The sequence below is a fragment of the Pyrus communis genome, chromosome 8 (genome assembly GCF_041283825.1).
Source record: "Pyrus communis isolate YQ-2024b chromosome 8, ASM4128382v1, whole genome shotgun sequence".
Classification (NCBI taxonomy): domain Eukaryota; kingdom Viridiplantae; phylum Streptophyta; class Magnoliopsida; order Rosales; family Rosaceae; genus Pyrus; species Pyrus communis.
Genome location: NC_142572.1, coordinates 751,832 through 770,752, shown reverse-complemented (window position 1 = coordinate 770,752; position 18,921 = coordinate 751,832). Strand labels below are relative to the sequence as shown.

The 18,921-nt window shown below is 38.8% G+C and overlaps 2 protein-coding genes and 1 pseudogene across 4 annotated transcripts; 2 read left to right on the top strand and 1 right to left on the bottom strand.

The window, feature by feature from the left end:
- Window positions 1-259: 259 nt before the first annotated feature.
- LOC137718710 (receptor-like protein EIX2) lies at window positions 260-3,116 on the top strand (annotated as a pseudogene). The gene has a single exon (XR_015965008.1). The product of XR_015965008.1 is annotated as a receptor-like protein EIX2 (transcript).
- Window positions 3,117-8,515: 5,399 nt separating this feature from the next.
- On the top strand, window positions 8,516-11,565 carry LOC137717856 (receptor-like protein EIX2). 2 transcript variants are annotated; one of them, XM_088699226.1, is made up of 2 exons: window positions 8,516-8,935; window positions 9,008-11,565. In XM_088699226.1, exons 1-2 carry the CDS (start codon window positions 8,662-8,664, stop codon window positions 11,431-11,433), a joined length of 2,700 nt encoding a protein of 899 aa, XP_088555352.1. In that variant the 5' UTR covers window positions 8,516-8,661; the 3' UTR covers window positions 11,434-11,565. The 2 variants fall into 2 exon arrangements, with proteins under 2 accessions (XP_088555352.1, XP_088555353.1); XM_088699227.1 differs by having other exon boundaries at window positions 8,716-8,935; window positions 9,016-11,565.
- Window positions 11,476-15,192, bottom strand: LOC137717221 (COBRA-like protein 6). The gene is made up of 6 exons (XM_088699228.1): window positions 14,816-15,192; window positions 14,608-14,687; window positions 13,049-13,502; window positions 12,455-12,608; window positions 11,964-12,235; window positions 11,476-11,861 (listed from the first exon to the last, which is right to left on the bottom strand). The coding sequence occupies exons 1-6, from the start codon at window positions 14,868-14,870 to the stop codon at window positions 11,578-11,580; spliced, it is 1,299 nt and encodes a 432-aa protein (XP_088555354.1). The 5' UTR covers window positions 14,871-15,192; the 3' UTR covers window positions 11,476-11,577.
- Between the last annotated feature and the right edge of the window lie 3,729 nt (window positions 15,193-18,921).

Here is an 18,921-nt window from a genome sequence, read left to right as displayed (position 1 = left end):
ATCATTATTTGAATCAACTGACATGCTTGGGCTACAACTACAGTATTTTTTCTGGGAAATATTTGGTCTTTTTCCACTAATTTGGGGTGGGACACATACTCTGATGACTTTGAACAGTTCTATGTTGAATGTGTTTCATTTTTTCGTTGGATGTACTTCTACTTTTTCAGGAACAATTTGTTTTTTCCTAAAAGTTAGATTAATGGATGACTTAGGTAATTACGTAGAAGTTGCTGAATGGTCTTTTAAGGTCAATGGTTCTCTAGAAAGCTGTTTTCAAAGAAAAATCCCTAAAGAAGAAGTATTAAATTAGAAGATGGAAGTATTGCTTCTTTCATAGCATCACATGTGTTGTGTATCTCAACTTTAGAAGCCATGAGATCAACTTCTGTTATACTTGTCAGATTTCTAAGCATTATTGCAACCCTACTTGCCATTAGCTTGTGCAATGGAAATACGGGGGTGCCTTGCAAGGACAACGAGAGACGAGCCCTGTTGATGTTCAAGCAAGAGCTTCATGATTCTTCGAATCGGCTTTCATCCTGGGTTGGTCATGGAGAAGGAGACTGTTGCACTTGGCTTGGTGTTGTCTGCAGTAACTTAACCGGCCATGTCCGCGAGCTCCACCTTGGCAACTACTATTTGGGTGGTAAGCTAAATCCTTCTCTGCTCAATTTAAGCAGTCTCAATTATTTGGACCTAAGCAACAACGATTTTGACGGAATACTAATTCCCAACTTCTTTGGTTCTCTTACAAGTTTAAGACACCTTGACCTCTCACAAGCAAATTTTCAGGGAATAATTCCTCATCAGCTGGGGAACCTGTCTAGTCTACGCTATCTCGATCTCCATGGTAACTACTTTGAGGTTAATAACCTCCAGTGGATATCTGGTCTTTCTATGTTGCAACACCTGGACCTGAGTGGTGTTAATCTTAGCAAAGCATCTGATTCGATCCAGGAGACAAGCATGGCCTCTAATTCTTTGCTTGAGTACTTGGATATGTCTGATTGTCGACTTCATCGCATACCAGGTGGCATTGCGAACATGGCTTCTCTTAGAGTTCTAAACCTTTCAAGGAACTCTATCAAGGCAACCATACCTAAATGGCTGTACAGCCTGAGCCATCTCGAATCCCTTTTTCTCTCAGACAATCACTTGTATGGTGAAATTTCAACTTCCATTGGAAATTTGACAGCCATCGTCAATCTTGACTTGAGTCATAATCAACTTGTGGGGGAAATCCCAAATTCATTTGAAAATCTCTGTAAGTTGATGTTTCTTGATCTGTCGTGGAACAATGTTAGTGGAAGGGCATCAGAAATCTTCGAAAGTCTCTCTCAGTGTACTTCAAGTCAACTAGAGTCCATCAGCTTATCGTATAATGATCTTTCCGGTCATTTAACAGATGAGCTCGGAAATTTTCAAAATCTAAGCTACCTTAATCTTTCCAGTAATTCAATATCTGGTCCCATTCCAAAGTCGATTCAAAATCTGTCACTCTTGAAAATATTAGACATTTCTAATAATTCAATGAAGGGTGATGTCACTGAAGTTCATTTTACTAATCTTTCAAGATTGCAGGAGCTTTTTGCAAATGAAAATTCATTGACTCTCAAAACCAGTAGAGAGTGGCTTCCTCCTTTTCAACTTCATGTGTTGTTCTTAGATTCTTGGAATCTGGGGCCAGAGTTGCCTAGTTGGCTTCAGAGTCAAAAGTACTTGGAACAGCTAAGCATATCAAATACAGGAATTTCTGGTACCATTCCGATATGGTTTTGGAACTTTTCTTATCTGGGATTAAGTTTCGTGGATCTCTCTGGCAATCAATTGTATGGTCAGGTTCCAAGAATAGTTACTGCTCCTTCTGCTGTAATCGACTTAAGTTCCAACAAGTTCACCGGTTCCTTACCACTTGTCTCAGCTACAGTAGCTGTGCTCGATCTTTCCAATTCATCTTTTTCGGGGTCCATCTTTCACTTCTTTTGTGACAGGATGGATGAATCAAAGCAAATGACAAGCCTTTATCTTCGCAAGAATCATCTCACAGGTGAAATTCCTGAATGTTGGATGAATTGGAAAAACTTGATCGTCATCAATTTAGATAACAACCATTTGACGGGGAACATTCCAAGCACCTTCGGAGACTTAATTTTCCTTCAATCACTGCATTTACGCAATAATCACCTCTCTGGAGAAGTGCCGTTGTCCCTACAGAACTGCAGGAACTTAGTAGTAGTTGACCTTGGAGAAAATGATTTTGTTGGAAGCATACCGACGTGGATAGGGAAAAGCCTTTCACAATTGATGGTTTTTAGCCTTCGTTCAAATAAGCTTCACGGCGACATTCCTCGTGAACTTTGCGGTCTCGTAAAGCTTCAAATCTTGGACCTTGCACACAATGATCTCGTTGGAACAATACCAACATGTTTCTCTAATTTTAAAGCCATGACCAACGTGTTAGAATGGAGCAGTTCATTTTCATTCTTCAGATACATTCATGGTTTTTATGGCAAGTACGAGGATAATGCCATCTTGGTGAGTGGAGGGAGTGAACTGATGATATATAGCAGGGTTCTTAGATTGTTAACTGCCTTGGATCTTTCACACAACAATATATCTGGTGAGATACCCGGGGAATTGACCAGCCTCTTCAAGTTGGTATTATTGAATTTATCGAATAATCTTTTGACCGGAAGAATCCCATCAAAGATGGGTGAAATGGTATGGTTAGAATCTCTTGATATGTCCAAGAACCAACTTTCCGGTGGAATTCCTCTGAGCTTGCCGCAGTTGACATTTCTTGCAGACTTTAACGTGTCCTACAACAATTTGACAGGGCCTATTCCACACAGCGGTCAATTTCAGACCTTTGATGCGTCTAGTTTCATTGGCACTAAACTTTGTGGACTTCCACTCAAAGAGAAATGCAGCACAGATGGGGAGAAACACCGAGGAAGTCGTACCTGAAAGAGAATTGGTTCTATCTGAGCATGGGACTAGTTGCCTTCTTCGTTCTTGGTTCCAAAAATAGCTTTTAATTAGTACGTGCAGAAACTTTATGGTGTAATTGTTGTTGTGTTCTTCCTCTAATAAAAAATATTTGTGTTGCATTATTTTTCGCTTTTATCAAATTGTAAGAGATATTTTCTTTCGCGACAGCCGGTGAACAGGTAGTGTTCCTTCCAATCAAACGACGACATCTGTCCACAAAAGTCACGTAGTTTAATCCTTTATAAAATAATCAATTAAATATATATATATATATATAATTTTTTTTTTTTTAAACATAACCACATCGTCATCGCCCCTTCTCCGACGACAAACACTTTCTCCGATTCAAGCCCTACCTCATAGCTTCCCCAACCTCCCTCCCCCTCCGATTCCTCCCAGCTCCCCACCACAACCATAGTAGCTCGGGGTGCGGCCCCACCATGTCATCGTGCCCTTATTGTGCGCACCTTTCTCCTGGTGCTCAATAACTGGCGATTGGACTTCCGTCGCGAACACCCTGCAGGCCATAGAAAGACCCGGCCAACTCAACCTGGGAACCGGCGATCTGCACGGCTTAACGGAACATAGATTTTTTTTAAAGGAAAATCAAGGAAACCAAAAATTAAAGGAAAAAAAATAGCATATATGGGGCAAATTCATATCATGATGATGAAGCAGCATGAAAAAAGAAAATGATGGTGCTAAATCCTTAGTTGGGTGATGAAGGCTGTAGCTTCGGTGCAGGTGCTCGTGACATTTCAGTCAGAAATTGCTTGGCTGTGTTGCAGACCAAGACGGCCGGGAAGAGGGAAGAGAGAGCGGCGCCGGTGAAATAATATTAAAATATTAATATTTTTAATTCTTTGATTGTGGGCCAGACTGATTGTGGTGGTGAAACTCCAAGTCAGCAGAAGTTTCATGTACTCGAAAAATTCCTCTTAGTTGTGGGCATTGTTTTGAAAATCTTCGCATAGGTCGCTTAGATGTTGTTTAGGTGTTAAGCGGCTAGCTATCAACACAATTAATTTTTACACATTTAAAAATTAAGAAAAAGTGTTTAGGTGCCCATTTAGGTCTGTTTATATCGTGGTTCTCATTCATATAGAAAATAGATAACTTTCATTTTACTTTTTATTTTTTTCAATTTATGTATTCGAATACAATTATTGAAACAAATTTTGCACAAGTTATACAAAATATAATTAATGGTAAGAAAATATAAATAAAACATAATATTTAAGAAGTTGGGCAAAATATGCCTACGTCCTCGAGTAACAGTGGTGACTTCTCATTATTGAACTGTAATTACAATAAGGAAAATAGGAAAAAATATTTTTATGAGGGAATGGCTGCTTTCTTTTTCTCTGCGTCTGTTCGCTCTCTCCCTCGTGTCTTCTCTTCTTGGTACATTTTCTTCTTCCTCTCCCTTCCTTCACGTATGAAGTCTTTCTCCATGCCCCACAATCTCTCTCTCCCTTCCTTCACGTGTGAAGGCTTTTTGTTTTCCTTCTATCCTCCGAAGCTCTCCTCTACTTTTCCTCTTCCTTTCTCCTTTTCCCCTCTCATCTCCTTTTGTTTTCCTTCTTCCAGCTTTCCTCTACTTTTCCTATTTCCCTTTCTCCTTTTTTTCCCTCTCCTTTCTATACGGTTGTCTCTTCTTCCCCTCCCTCCTTTCTACACGGTTGTCTCCTCCTTCTCCCACCCCCCTTCTACACGGTTGTCTCTTCTTCCCCCCCCCCTCTCTCCACGGTTGTCTATTCTCCCCACTCTTTCGGTCTTTTCCTCTTCCTTTCTCCTTTTCCCATTTCCTTTTTTCCTTTTTCTCCTCTCCTTTCTACACGGTTGTCTCTTCTTCCCCTCTCTCCTTAGTCCTTTCTACACGGTTGTCTCATCCTTCCCCCCACCCCCCTTCTACACGGTTGTCTCTTCTTCCCCCCTCTCTCTCCACGGTTGTCTATTCTCCCCACTCTTTCGGTCTTTTCCTCTTCCTTTCTCCTTTTCCCATTTCCTTTTTACCTTTTTCCCCTCTCCTTTCTACACGGTTGTCTCTTCTTCCCCTCCCTTCTTAGCCCTTTCTACACGGTTGTCTCGTCCTTCCCCCCACCCCCCTTCTACACGGTTATCTCTTCTTCCCCCCCCCCCTCTCTCTCTCCACGGTTGTCTATTCTCCCCACTCTTTCGGTCTTTTCCTCTTCCTTTCTCCTTTTCCCATTTCCTTTTCCTTTTTCCCCTCTCCTTTCTACACGGTTGTCTCTTCTTCCCCTCCCTCCTTAGTCCTTTCTACACGGTTGTCTCGTCCTTCCCCCCACCCCCCTTCTACACGGTTGTCTCTTCTTCCCCCCTCTCTCTCTCCACGGTTGTCTATTCTCCCCACTTTTTTGGTCTTTTCCTCTTCCTTTCTCCTTTTCCCATTTCCTTTTCCTTTTTCCCCTCTCCTTTCTACACTGTTGTCCCTTCGTCCCCCGTCCCCCAATACGGTTGTTCTAATCTTCCCACTCTTTCGGTCTTTTTTGCCCATTACAGTCAACCAATTTCCTTTTATCGTATAGAGACTGACCCATGAATCAGAATCATTGTTACGAAGAGATGTAAATTTTTATTTATTTATTTATTTTATTTTAAGTATGGTAGACATTTATTTCTATATTATATAATAAATTTAATTAAAATAAAAAAAATTGTCTAGACAAAGCCCACTTAGACGTTTAGATGCTAAACCTTTGCACGTAGCCTGACGAGCGCTTAATACTTTTTAGAACGTTGCTAAGGCTGATGAAAAAAGGGTTTTAGCGGATTCCATGTCAAAGTTTGGGCATGGGATCCAATGGACTTCATTTTTAGATCATTCGTTGCCCCTTCAAACAGTACAAGCTCTTTTTTTCTTTTTTCTTTTTTTTCTTTTTTTCCTCATTTTACAACGATTTATGCTAAGAGGTAACTAAATAAATTGGTATCGAACTCGTCATTCATGAAATTCAAATATAAAATTTCTCACTTACAAATGAAAAGAAATACATATTCTTTAATTAATTGTCAAGAATGTGTTATCATATCATGAAAAGAGAATACAACAACAACAATAACAATGCTTTATTTCACTAAATGGGGGTCGGTTGTATGAATCATAAAATGTCACTATGCTCAATTTTGTGTCAAGTCGTCTGTTAGCTCTAAGTACTCCATGTCTTTTCTTAAAGTCTTTATCCAAATCTTCCTACGTTTTCTTCTATCTCTTTTTCCTTGAGTATCTGTCTCATACTCGCATTTTCTAACCAGAGTATCTGTAGGTCTTCTTTTCCCATGTCCAAACCATTAACTGATTTTTTTCTCATCTTATCTTCAATTGTAGCCACTCCTACTTTACCTTGGATATCATTGTTCTTATAATCTTGTCATTTCTTGTGTGCCCACACACATCCAATGAAGAATTCTTATCTCTGCTACACTCATTTTTGAACGTGTTGATGCTTGATCGTCATAACATTGTGTGTCATAAAAGCATTGCTAGACTTATTGTCATCCTATAAAAATTTCTCTAAAACTTTATCGACATATGACAATCGTATTCACACCTGACACACTCTTCCACTTCATCCATCCAACTTATATTCTATACTAGATTTTCATCCAATTCTTCATCTTTTTACAAGAAAACAAAATATTGCCCACCATACTCGACCTGCCTGCAACTTAGTCAACATTGTCTACCATCGATGGTGACGTACGTATACCTTTTGGAATTGTATAATTTCCTTATAGAAATGCTAATGAGATTCTTTCAAAGCGAAACTTTTCTTGAACTTTCTATCATTTTATATTTTTAACAACATATTTTATAACGTTAAAAAAAAAAATTATGCAAAAAAAAAATTATGCCAAAAACTTAAGGTATTGTAGAATTCATGAAAAATTCTATTTTGAGAATCTCATCAATTCCTCATTGCGTAACCATCAATGGTTTGGTGACCTACGTACCTTTGGGTACTTTCCGAGAAGTTGTGGAATGGACTCAAGGTCAAATGTAATTATAGTTGTAGTCATCGTTAGCCATCATTATAGTTGTAGCACTCTAACAAGTAACAACAGAGAAATTATAGTCTGGTACAGTAGTATCACGTCACGTGTGGTACTCACATTCAAAATCTGACATGTGTTCCTATTTTATACAGTTGGAAATAAACTATTTTTACCTTTTTATTTTAAAATTAAAAATTATGAAAACTGAAGCAAAATTAACAAAGAAGATCGGGGCGGCAGCCTCAGGGATGACGATGGGCGGCGAGGATGTCGGAGTTGTAGCAGCCGGTGCTTCAGCAAACCTTGTACGCGGCGAGCCTGGTCATCGAAGCCATGCCGGGGACGACTCCCTTGGCATACCCGAGAGTAGACACCGAGAAAAGTACCGTCCGGCGGCGATTGACGCCGTCGAGTACCGTGACAGTCGGATCCCTAGGGGAGTGATACTCCGTGGAGAAGAAACGGGCGCCGCTGAGCTTGTGGTTGCAGAGGTTGGCAGGAAAGTGGATTCGAAGCCGGCGGAGAAGAAACGGGGCGGCAGCCTCGTAGCAGGGATGAAGCTATAAGGCTAAGGAGGGGGATGGGAATCATCGGGGAGGGAGGTGCAGTGGTTATGGGGTTTTTCCTTTCTTCAATTTTTATTTTCTTCTAAGTCCAGCTGTATAATAATGGAATATGTGTCAAATTTTGAATGGAAGTACTATGAGCAAATAGCATCATTATTCTTGAAAATGAATAAGAATCCTCTCTCCGGATCCTTTTTGTAAGGATCAATAAAATTAATCAATTTTGTTCGTTTATCGTATATCTTGCGATCAATTTCATTAAATACTATTTATATTCAATTTTAAATTTTAAATTTAAAATGATTTATAACTATACGATGTATGACGAACAGACAAGATTGATTAATCCCCTGGATCCCCATAAAGAGGATCTGGACAAGATGCTTGTGACTCTTTATCACAATGATGGAAATGTATTGAGCCATTGCATAATAGTATGGGTTCGAACTCCATTAGTTGCTAGTCTAACCAAATTTGTTATTTGACAAAAAAAACAAAAAATTTGACGACTACAAAACGGTGGTAGGTACCAGTCTAACAAAAACAACTAGCTATAATGATAACCAATGATGCAAGTGACCTTTTATCTCATCGGTGAAAATGTGTTGAACTGTTACATAACGGCGTGAATTCAAATCATATCGATAACTAATCGAGCACCTAATCTAACAAGATAACAAAAAAAATGATGACCAAGGATGGCTAATGATGGATACAACTATAATGATGGCTTATCATGACCACTACCTATTAGTCAACTAGCTAAAATTACACGAGAGAAATGTTAAGGAGATTCAAATATGATTATGAATTTTTTGTCACCTTATAACTTATATTTTATAATATTGATATGAAAATTAACCTTAAACTATAAGGGGCAAATAATTCATCAAAAGTCTTATTTGAGGGACTCTCCTTAACATTTCCCTAATACATTTCAACAGGTTCGCAGTCAATGAATTGAAATATTTTCTAATCTTCTTAGAAGTTTCAAAAATTCAAATCCGAACTTGGATCATACGTTACCACTTCAGTATATTTATAGTAATGTACATAACTTATTGCTCAAACAACCTCATCACTCATGGATAGGCCTTTGAGACTTGTTTTACTTGTGAGTTTCCTGAGCATTGCAGCCACTCCCATTAGTTTGGGCAATGCAAATGTGGGACTTCAGGTTCCTTGCAAAGAAAATGAGAGGCAGGCCCTTCTGATGTTCAAGCAAGGACTTGTTAATTCTTCGAACAGGCTTTCGTCCTGGATTGGCGAAGGGGATTGTTGCTTTTGGCCTGGAGTTGTCTGCAGTAACTTAACCGGCCATGTCCGCGCACTCCACCTTGGTAATTACTATTTGGGTGGTAAGTTAAATCCTTCTCTGCTCAATTTAAGCCATCTCACTTACCTGGACCTAAGCAGCAATGATTTTGAAGGAATGCAGATTCCCAACTTCTTCGGTTCTCTTACAAGTTTAAGACATCTTGACCTCTCACAATCAGATTTCCAGGGAATAATTCCTCATCAGCTGGGGAATCTTTCTAATCTACGCTTTCTCGACGTCCATGGTAACTATTTTGAGGTTAAGAGCCTGCAATGGATTTCTGGTCTTCCTCAGCTGCAGCACCTGGACATGAGTGGTGTAGATCTCAGAGAAGCATCCGATTTGTTCCAGGTGACAAACACTTTCCCCTCTTTGCTAGAGTACTTGAATATGTCCGATTGCGGACTATATCAAATACCATTTGGAATTGCAAATGCTTCTGTTCTTAAAGTTCTTAATCTCGAGGGGAATTCCATCAATTCTACCATACCAATATGGTTGTACAGCCTTAGCCATCTGGAGTCATTATTTCTTTCCTACAATCACTTGCATGGCCAAATCTCATGCTCCATTGCAAACTTAACAGACATTGTCAATCTTGACTTATTTCATAATCAACTTGAAGGGGAACTCCCAACCTCAATGGGAAGTCTTTGCAAGTTGATGGTTTTTGATCTGTCGAGGAACCGTGTCAATGGGAGGGTATCCGAAATCTTTGAAAGTTTGTCTAGGTGCAATTCAAGTCAGCTAGAGTCTTTGAGCTTATCCAATAATAATCTTTCTGGTCTTTTACCAGATGAGCTAGGAAATTTTGAAAAATTACGTTTCCTTGATCTTTCAAGCAATTCAATATCAGGTTCCATTCCAATGTCCTTAGGAAATCTGTCATGCTTAGAAGAATTACGCATTCATAATAATTCATTCAAGGGTGTCGTCTCTGAAGTTCATTTTACCAATCTTACAAAATTGGTGAAACTTTATGCAAAAAATAATTTATTGACTCTGGAAACCAGTAGAGATTGGCATCCACCATTTCAACTCCGAGTGTTGTTCTTAGATTCTTGGTATCTAGGGCCAGAGTTACCTTTGTGGTTTCAGAGACAAACACAATTGCAGTATCTAAGCATGGTCAACACTAACATTTCAGGTACCATCCCAACCTGGTTTTGGAACTTTTCTTCCCATCTAAGATTTGTCGATCTCTCTCACAATCAATTGTATGGGGAAGTTCCAAATATAGTTGGTGCTCCTTTAGACATAATTGACCTAAGTTCAAACCAGTTCAATGGTTCGTTACCTCTCGTCTCCTCCACCGTTGATGTACTAGATCTTTCCAATTCAACATTTTCCGGATCCATCTTTCACTTCTTTTGTGATAGCATAGATGGGCCAAAACAACTCAGAATTCTTTATCTTGAGAACAACTTTCTTGATGGACCAATTCCTGATTGTTGGCAAAATTGGAAAAAGTTGATTGTTCTAAATTTAGAGAACAACAATTTGACAGGGAACATTCCAAGCTCCATAGGATACTTACTTTTCCTCGAATCGCTGCACTTGCGCAATAATCACCTGTTTGGAGAGTTGCCTATGTCCCTACAGAATTGTCAGAACCTGTTAGTTGCTGACCTTGGCGAAAATAAGTTTGTTGGAAGCATACCGATGTGGATAGGAGAAAGTCTTTCAAATTTGATCGTTCTCATCCTTCGTTCCAATAAGCTTCAGAGTGACATTCCTAACGAAATCTGCAGTCTTGTCAATCTCCAAATCTTGGACCTTGCGCATAATAATCTCTCCGGAACAATCCCAAAATGTTTCAACAATTTCGGTGCCATGGCCACCTTGTCAAACTCAGGAGGTCCCATTTCATTCTTCAGTTATATGTACGGTTCGCCTGAGCAGTACATGGAGGAAGCAATCTTGGTGAGAAAAGGCAGAACAGACAAATATAGCAAATCGCTTAGCTTGGTAGCTAACTTGGACCTTTCACACAACATGATATCTGGAGAGATTCCCGAGGAATTGACCAGCCTTATCAGCTTGCAATCATTGAACATATCGAAAAATCTATTGACCGGAAAAATCCCTTCAATGATTGGTGATATGGTAATGTTAGAGTCTCTTGATCTTTCCATGAACAAACTTTCTGGTGAAATTTCTCCAAGCATGTCGAGGTTGACATTTCTTGGTACCTTGAATTTGTCTTATAACAATTTGACCGGACAGATTCCCCAATGCACACAGCTCGGAAGCTTTGATCAGTACAGCTATATTGGCAATGAACTTTGCGGATTGCCACTCAACGTGAGCTGCAAGGAAAATCGGACAATGCAGCCAGTAGTTGTTCAAAACCACATGGGTGGCCATTTACTCGAAGACACTTGGTTCTATTTGAGCTTGGGACTAGGCTTTCTGTTCGGTTTTTGGGGTGTTCTTGGTTCGTTGCTTCTCAACATGCCATGGAGCTTTCGCTTTTCTCAGTTCCAGAATAGTATTGTTCGTAGACTATATGGTGTAATTGTGGAATATTGTTGTTGAGAGAGGTAGTTTGCTACATGTCAAAAGAATAAGGCTGAGTGATTTTGTCCAATCAAATAATATTGAGTTTAAATTAATGTAAGTTTACAAATGCAGTCCATGAATAAAAAATCATCGATATTTCTTCCTTCAGACTTTTTGTCATCACAAAGCTGCAAGGATCAACAACGAGGCGAAAACTACGATGGATGGCCTTGATGCTGCTGCCCTATGAGCCCTATTGGGAAGTCTAGGGTACTCGTCCGGAGAGGGCATCACACATTCATCCCCGTTGAATGAAATTCTCCGGGGAAAAGTCCATCCCTCTCTGAAAGTGAAAACCCCTTCATCTTTATGCAGTACCATCTCAGTTTGCACGTTCCCATTCTTTCCCGTACTGAGTAACATGTCGTTGTAATATTTGATCCCCCAAAACATTCCGGTATCATCTGCGGAAAGCAATATACATGCAATGCAGCTCAATGTTACTTGCAAATAATTTTCTACGTGAATAAGAAGAAAATATCGGGCTTTTGGTTTGTTTAACTTACTTATATTTCCATACTGACCGAGAGGGTGGTAGTTGAAGCTGAACAACTGCGTTAGACTTTGCAAATTCGGGTGTTGAACAACTAAGGTCCAGTCAGAATAGTTTTTAACAAAATTATAATTGGTGATTGTGATCTTAACCCTCCAGTACTCCTTGTAACTTTCCTTAACATGCCAATGTATTCCTATCGGGCACATATGTCGTGTACAAGTCACCAAAGGTGATGGTTCTTCAGTTTCGCGATCACCAGGAAGTTGCAACTCATCACCTGGCCTGCAGATTTAGTATCACAAGAATTGGTTCTTAAAAGCAGCAACTGCCAACAAATATAAATAAAAACTTCAATGACTCGAGCATAACATGTCCCATAAAATTTGTGCAAATATTGGTTATGTTCATTGTAAAACTTGCAGATAAGTTGCTTCAATCATCAAAATGTGATGCTAATTTCAGACTTTTTCCATTAGAAAATCGATAACCAAGAGATCTTACTTCACGCATTTTGCTCCCGGAAGTCCTTGGCAGCCGCAGCTGCACCGGGGGCACTTAGCAATGGTGCTATTGTAGAATGAAGACAAGGAAACACAGCACTTTGGAGAAGGTGATGCTCTGAACTGGGAGTACATACAAGTCACATTCCATGTCTCTACAAGAAAACCACAATAAACATGTTACATAGAAAACTAAACATTGTTTACCACACTAAACCCTAAAACCTTTCACTAAAAGCAAAGTGCTTCTAACATTTTTATTTTTTTTTAAACTAGTGTATCCGAGTCTTTGACCCAACTAATCACTAAGCCCCCCGCCTGACCTCACAACATTTGGGGAGCGAGAAACTCTAGCATTTGCTAGGTGGGTACAGTGGGAGAGTCAAACTCTAGACCACTTGGGAGCAAACCAAGGACCTAACCACTGGACCAACAACTCTAGGTAAGTGCATCTAATCTATCATTGACCTGAAAATGCATGCTTCTCCAAGAGCGTTCAAAGTGATTCTGTAAGAAGCACTTTTGTCTAGTTTTTGCCTATGTAAAAATTAGTTATATAAGATGCCCGTGCTTAGTTAAGTTTTTGAGTTCTCACCGAGAGTTTCAGTCCATCGCCGGCCATCTTGGCTAGTCTTAGTCGGTTGGACTTGGACTGGCGGGCCGCAGGTGTAACCAGGGAGTCCAAGGGTGAAATTGTCGGGCATATTTATGTTTGTACTGTTGTTGGAAAATGCTCCAACATTCATCCGAAAGGCAGATAGAAACTTGGAAGAGTCTTGGATCATGGAAGAGAGCTCTCCTCCCTTGCAGCAATTGGAGAACTGTTTATTAAAAGGGGTTCCGGGTAGGAGATCGATGATCACCGGCTCCTTTTCACAGCAATGAGGACGCTCTGGTGCGCCTTTGAACCGAGAGCAGTTTCCTTGATAAATGGCCTCAGCTCCCCACATGTTCCATATCACTTCATCACCTTTCCATATCCAACCCAGCTTCCAACCGGGGCGATCCACATGCCGAAATTGCTGGAAGTTGTATATCGATACTTTTATCTGAAATCAAACCGTGTAGTAAAAATCATGTAAGTTCAACACAACCACAACAAGTCTTATTCTATTAAATGAGGTCGGCTATATGAATTCTAGATTGTTATTATGTTTTGTTTTGCAGCAGATATTCCGTTAGCTCCAAATACTTTGTATCTTTTCTTAAAATCTATTTTTAAGTCTTCCAAAACTTCCGATAACCTTTTTGCCTTTAACCGATGCGCACATTCGCAATATCAAATTCTTTAAAAATCTTTAGGGGACTTAGGTCGAAAATACCTGGGCCCTTAGAGGGCTACTTCGGTAACTTAGGCGACAAACCTAGTACTGGACCCAGAAGTCTGACAAGTAAAAAGGAATATTGTGATGCTTTTTGTGTCCCATCACATACAATGTCTAAATTGCCCCCAATGTAAGCTGATTGAATCTCTGAAGCAATCCTGATGAGCTCAGCGTGAACCTCACCCACCAAATCTTTTTTTTTTTTTGACCAAATCTAAGTTCAACCTCAAACAAAACGGAATTGGATCCCATGGAGATCCATTTTATGGAGATCATAGGAATTCCCACATCTTAATCGTTTATATCGTGCGGTCAGAAATTATTTGATTTTTTTATTTAAAATTAAACACAAATAGTATATGATGAAAATTGACCGCACGATATACGATAAACGACTAGAATGTAGAGATCTCTATGATCCCCGCAAAATGGATCCGAAGATGATCCATTTCCAAACAAAGCAAACATTCTGGAATGCAAAACGCCATCCCACATGCCTTGCCTATGCATCTAAATTTGGTGCATCTCTCACAGCCATTTACAAGTTAGATGAGTGGTCACTTTTTAAACGCTATGCAAGCCACGATAGGCCAAAAGACACTACTAAAAAAAATGTGAAATGACACATTCCAACCCAAAAATCTATATGAATACCTAATTGAATGGTGTTGGTTTCTTTACTCTTTAGGTGTCGGCCAACATGCTTCGATTCTAACATCAATTTAGATATTCGAGTCGGAATGTATCATGAAAAAAAGATTTTCTGGCAATACAATAAGAATGTAAAGTTGATGCAAAACTAATGCAAAACTAAGAAAAAGAGACTTACGTCAGATGTGCTTTCACTTTGCTGCAAAAAATCCCAAGTGACGGTTATGTTGGCATATGGATCTAATGGATCGAACCCAGCTGCAATTTTTTCCCCCAAAAATCTCAAGAAATTAACTAAATAAAATCTTTTAGAGAGAGAGAGAGAGAGAGAGAGAGAGAGAGAGAGAGAGAGAGAGAGAGAGAGAGAGAGAGGTATGTATACTTACATGCCAATGAGAAAGAGGTAATGAGAGAGAAGGTGAAAATCAAGAGCTTCTTCATAGCACTTGATGATCTTTGAACTCCAATCTCCAGAAAGAGGGGGTTAATCGATCTCTCCAAATTAATTAACCCCGGCCAAACATTAGGAATATAAATATAATTCTTCTAATCAAACTGTTCAAATTGCACTATTGACGACATATATACATAATTCAAAGCAGAAAAACGTAATGTAACTATTCTATTGTTTGTCACAAACAAAAACTATATGTAGATCAAAGACTCGAAAACGAGTATATATGTCTCTGTCTCTTTCTCTCTAAAGTTGTGAGAGACTCGAAAACAAAAACGAAGAACACAATAATTATTTCAAAAACAAGAAAAAAAGGAAGAAAAAATAATTTTTATGGAAAGAAAAAAAAGATAGGAATGAAGAATTAATTGCAATTAATGCAGTGAGAGAGGTGGAGGAATTAGTGTTTTCCCAAATCTGGGTGCAATTAAAAGGAGGAGGAGGTTAATTAGTACTAATTAAGATTAAGATGCGTCTTAGACTGTGTGAGTTGGTTTCTGAGAGTGTAAACATTCAAAGCTCACGCGTAATGACATCCGGGCCATTTGGCCTTCCGTTTGGGTTTACTCATTTTAATTACTATTTTTTTTTTCTAATATAAAACAATAAGGAAAAAGAAATACTCGTATCTATTTGTCTTTCCCTACCTACATTTTGGTCATTCTGTGAAATATTTCTATTAAATTGAAAAAAACCATCAGTTTAAGTGGAGGGGCTGATTTTAAAATGATACCCTCATTTTAACACCAAAATGATTGACAGCAGATAATCTCAGGGACCACTTCTATCAGTTTTAAATCTCATAAAACAAAACGAGGAATTATGTTAATTTCAGAGACCTTTTGGCAAAAATTGTTTTATCTCAAACGATATTGTTAGAGTTTTGGGTTGAACTATGTAATGATTTGCAGTGAAATATGTAAAAGAAAACAAGTGTTGCATCCATACAACCTCACCCTTATCTGCTAAGAAAACAAGTGTTGAACTATGAAATGACTTGCAGTGATATTGTTAGGGTTTTGGGTCCATCGTTTTGGGTTTAAAGAAGTGTAAGAATGGTGGTTGGTGATGCGGCCTAATCTTCATTGAATTAGCTTGGAAATGTTTTGAATGGTTGTGAAAGAAAGGAGGCGATAGGAGGGGAGAAAATCCGGACCCAGAGTCGTAATTTTATTTTGTAATACATGTTTTGTTACGCGTATAGTACACTTGTATTATACACAAAAAAGCAGTGCATGTACACAAAAAAGACATACATCTACAGTGCCCTGAGGTATAAGGATATGCTAACGTCTTTATCGCTGCTTATAGCAGATGTATAGGTTTATATAGTAAACCCCAACAGTGCCCTGGAAGCACAAAACTACTTGTGCTAAAGTTTAAGAAGAAATTCACACAGATATGGAAATGATGAGTCTCGGTTGCAGATAAATTCCCGTCACAGGCTTCAGGTTAGCTCAGTTCATCCCGAGATGGTGCAAATATCGGCAATCCTGGAAGTGAAAGGAGGTATTACATGGGACATTATATTGCTTGCAAACATGGAGAATATTGGTAATCAACAAAGAAACAAGACAATAAAATTGCAAGAATGATAGAAAAATGACACCTTTAAAGATCATTGATGCCGACGGTGCCCTTTGACATTGTCCTCGGAAAATGACTGCCAGTTGTTATGATCAAGGTTGCTCAAGTCATCAAGTTCCGCAATGGCAAGCAAGTACGTTGTGAGTTTCAAAAGCTCATGATCACTGTCTCAAAGTTTCTTCGTAGATCATCAAACATTATAGTGTTTTTGGAACTGTAGAACTGATTATAACAAGAAACCGCTGGTCATCGGATCAACTGATAGTTAGACAGTAAATGAAAACTGCGGTACTCACATACCATAAATAAGATTTATAAACCGGCCCGCAGAGCTCACATACCACAAATAATTACATGATCGTAATACATACCTCAGGGACTTGAGCCCAAATTAAGCATAATGGCTTGCAATCAAAGATCCCGCGAGAATCGAATTGAGCTGTGATCATTGCTAAATAATCTAGAAGAGCTGTGATTTTGTAGTTGGGATTGCTGAGCACTCCAAGCTATTCACGTGCTGGCATGCGATGGCCGTACTTGCAGATCACCGGGTATCAGTTTCATTCATATTAGTCCCAGCGGTTGCCTTGCCACAATAATTACATTGGTAATTGCTGGTACCAACCTATAATTTCATTTTGCAATAACTATGAGTAAAAACTGCAGTTTTGTAAGCTCGCTCTTGTGATTCTGTAACATGCAGGGGACAAGTATTTAAACCAGCTGCAACATATCAGACTGAGGGCTAGTTTGGTACTAAGATGCTTTTATAAAAAGTTAGTATAAAAAAAATTGAGCTCAAAAAAGTGTTTGGTAAACACTAAAAACCAGCTTATTTTCACAGTTTTGGATGAAAAAAAGCTGAAAACGTGAAGCAGCAAAAATAAGCTTATTCTCATAGCACTGCAGAAGCAATTTTTTTTTAAAGCACAGCAATATTAAACCAGCCCTGAGCTTGGAGGCTTGGCGTGGAAGGACGGAGTTCACATGGTAATTATTTTGTGCTACAAGTTTAATCCTAATTCGCATTTTGCAATAGTTTTTAACAGTGGAGTCTAGAAATGGTCAATTTGGGTCTATTATATGGTCAACCTCCTTACGTAACTTCTTTTTCCGTGATTACTAAAATTCCCCTTGTACTACCAGATTTAAAAAAAGTTGATCCACCCCCTTATGCCTCTTTGAAATTCTTATGAATTATATTGGAGCACCACTTAATAGCTCATACAACGATCTGGTAGATCGTGGTCCTAGGTTTGAATTTTGTAAATGGTTGAATCATTTACCGCCGATCTTGATAATAGTTTTTAATTATCCTTTCACATTTGAGTTTTTCTCTAATAACTTTTTTTTATAAAGAGGTACAACTATTGGCGAACCACGGTTATCCACCCCTTAGGAGCCTGGAAGAGGCTAGTGGGGAATTGTACCCTACTCGTACCACAGTCAAACAGATTCACAAGCTTACAAAGTATTGCCATGCTACTTCTTAGATGCTTCCACATTTCAACCTAAAATAATGCATTATTGATAGTTGAATAGTCGTAATCATCGCCACAAAGTCATTTGTTATAATCTATTGGATAGTCTTTGTCTTTTATGTAAAACTTCGGTTGAATGACAATGAGTTCTTCAATTCAACCCATTTCTTGCTGCAGAAATGAAACATATATAAATACTACACAGGTAGAAAGAAATTTGAATCTCTTGACTTGCTAGTCTACTTAAGCTTCCACATATGCCATCACACAAGACTGAGATGGAAGAAGAAAAAAAGATTGATGCAAATTCATAATCTTTTCGACGTATATAGCTTCTCTAAAATTTACACACACCCATATTAGCATAACTTAGTCTAAATGTGCAGTCCTAACTCAAGGTCTAGCAGCATGACATGATAGACTTTACGATAACAGATTATCTTTCTTCCACTTTGATGCTAACACATTATTGGTTCTACATATGCAGTTTCTTTTACTCGTGATTCAAACAATTCATCCGACAAGAGATAATAGAAAGAAAAAAAAAGAAGGTATAATACTTAATAACATCCAAACAATGCACTTCCAACGTTATACGACAGTCTCCTAGGCATGTTTAGAAAATGAGCATGATACTTAATAACGCGGAAACAAACGAGGAAATACCTATATCACAAATGCTTAAACTATAAAAAGAACACAGAAGTTTTAATCAATCCATCCGATCCTTCTGTCTTTATGTAGAATTGGTATAGCATTGCATTTTCAAATGAACTAACCTGGTTGCAGACCGATACCATATTTCGCGTAAGCAGCTGTAAGGAACTCGTGAAGAACTACAAAAGACAATGTGTAAAGGCAAATGAAAAACACATGGAAACTCTAAAAAAGTAGAAATATCGTATGAAGAAAGAACAACTCACAAGGCCGCATAAGTTGAAGCGGGTTCCCTGCGGTGGACCGGTGATCA

What these genes read in the sequence shown, in the direction of transcription:
- LOC137717856 (XM_088699226.1), top strand. Translation starts at nt 8,662, where the DNA reads ATGGATAGGCCTTTGAGACTTGTTTTACTTGTGAGTTTCCTGAGCATT. An exon ending in TGGTAATTACTATTTGGGTG is followed by an intron (nt 8,936 to 9,007) that starts GTAAGTTAAATC and finishes ATGATTTTGAAG; the next exon opens with GAATGCAGATTCCCAACTTC.
- LOC137717221 (XM_088699228.1), bottom strand. Translation starts at nt 14,870, where the DNA reads ATGAAGAAGCTCTTGATTTTCACCTTCTCTCTCATTACCTCTTTCTCA. An exon ending in AAAGTGAAAGCACATCTGAC is followed by an intron (nt 13,503 to 14,607) that starts GTAAGTCTCTTT and finishes GTTTGATTTCAG; the next exon opens with ATAAAAGTATCGATATACAA. An exon ending in GCGATGGACTGAAACTCTCG is followed by an intron (nt 12,609 to 13,048) that starts GTGAGAACTCAA and finishes GTTTTCTTGTAG; the next exon opens with AGACATGGAATGTGACTTGT.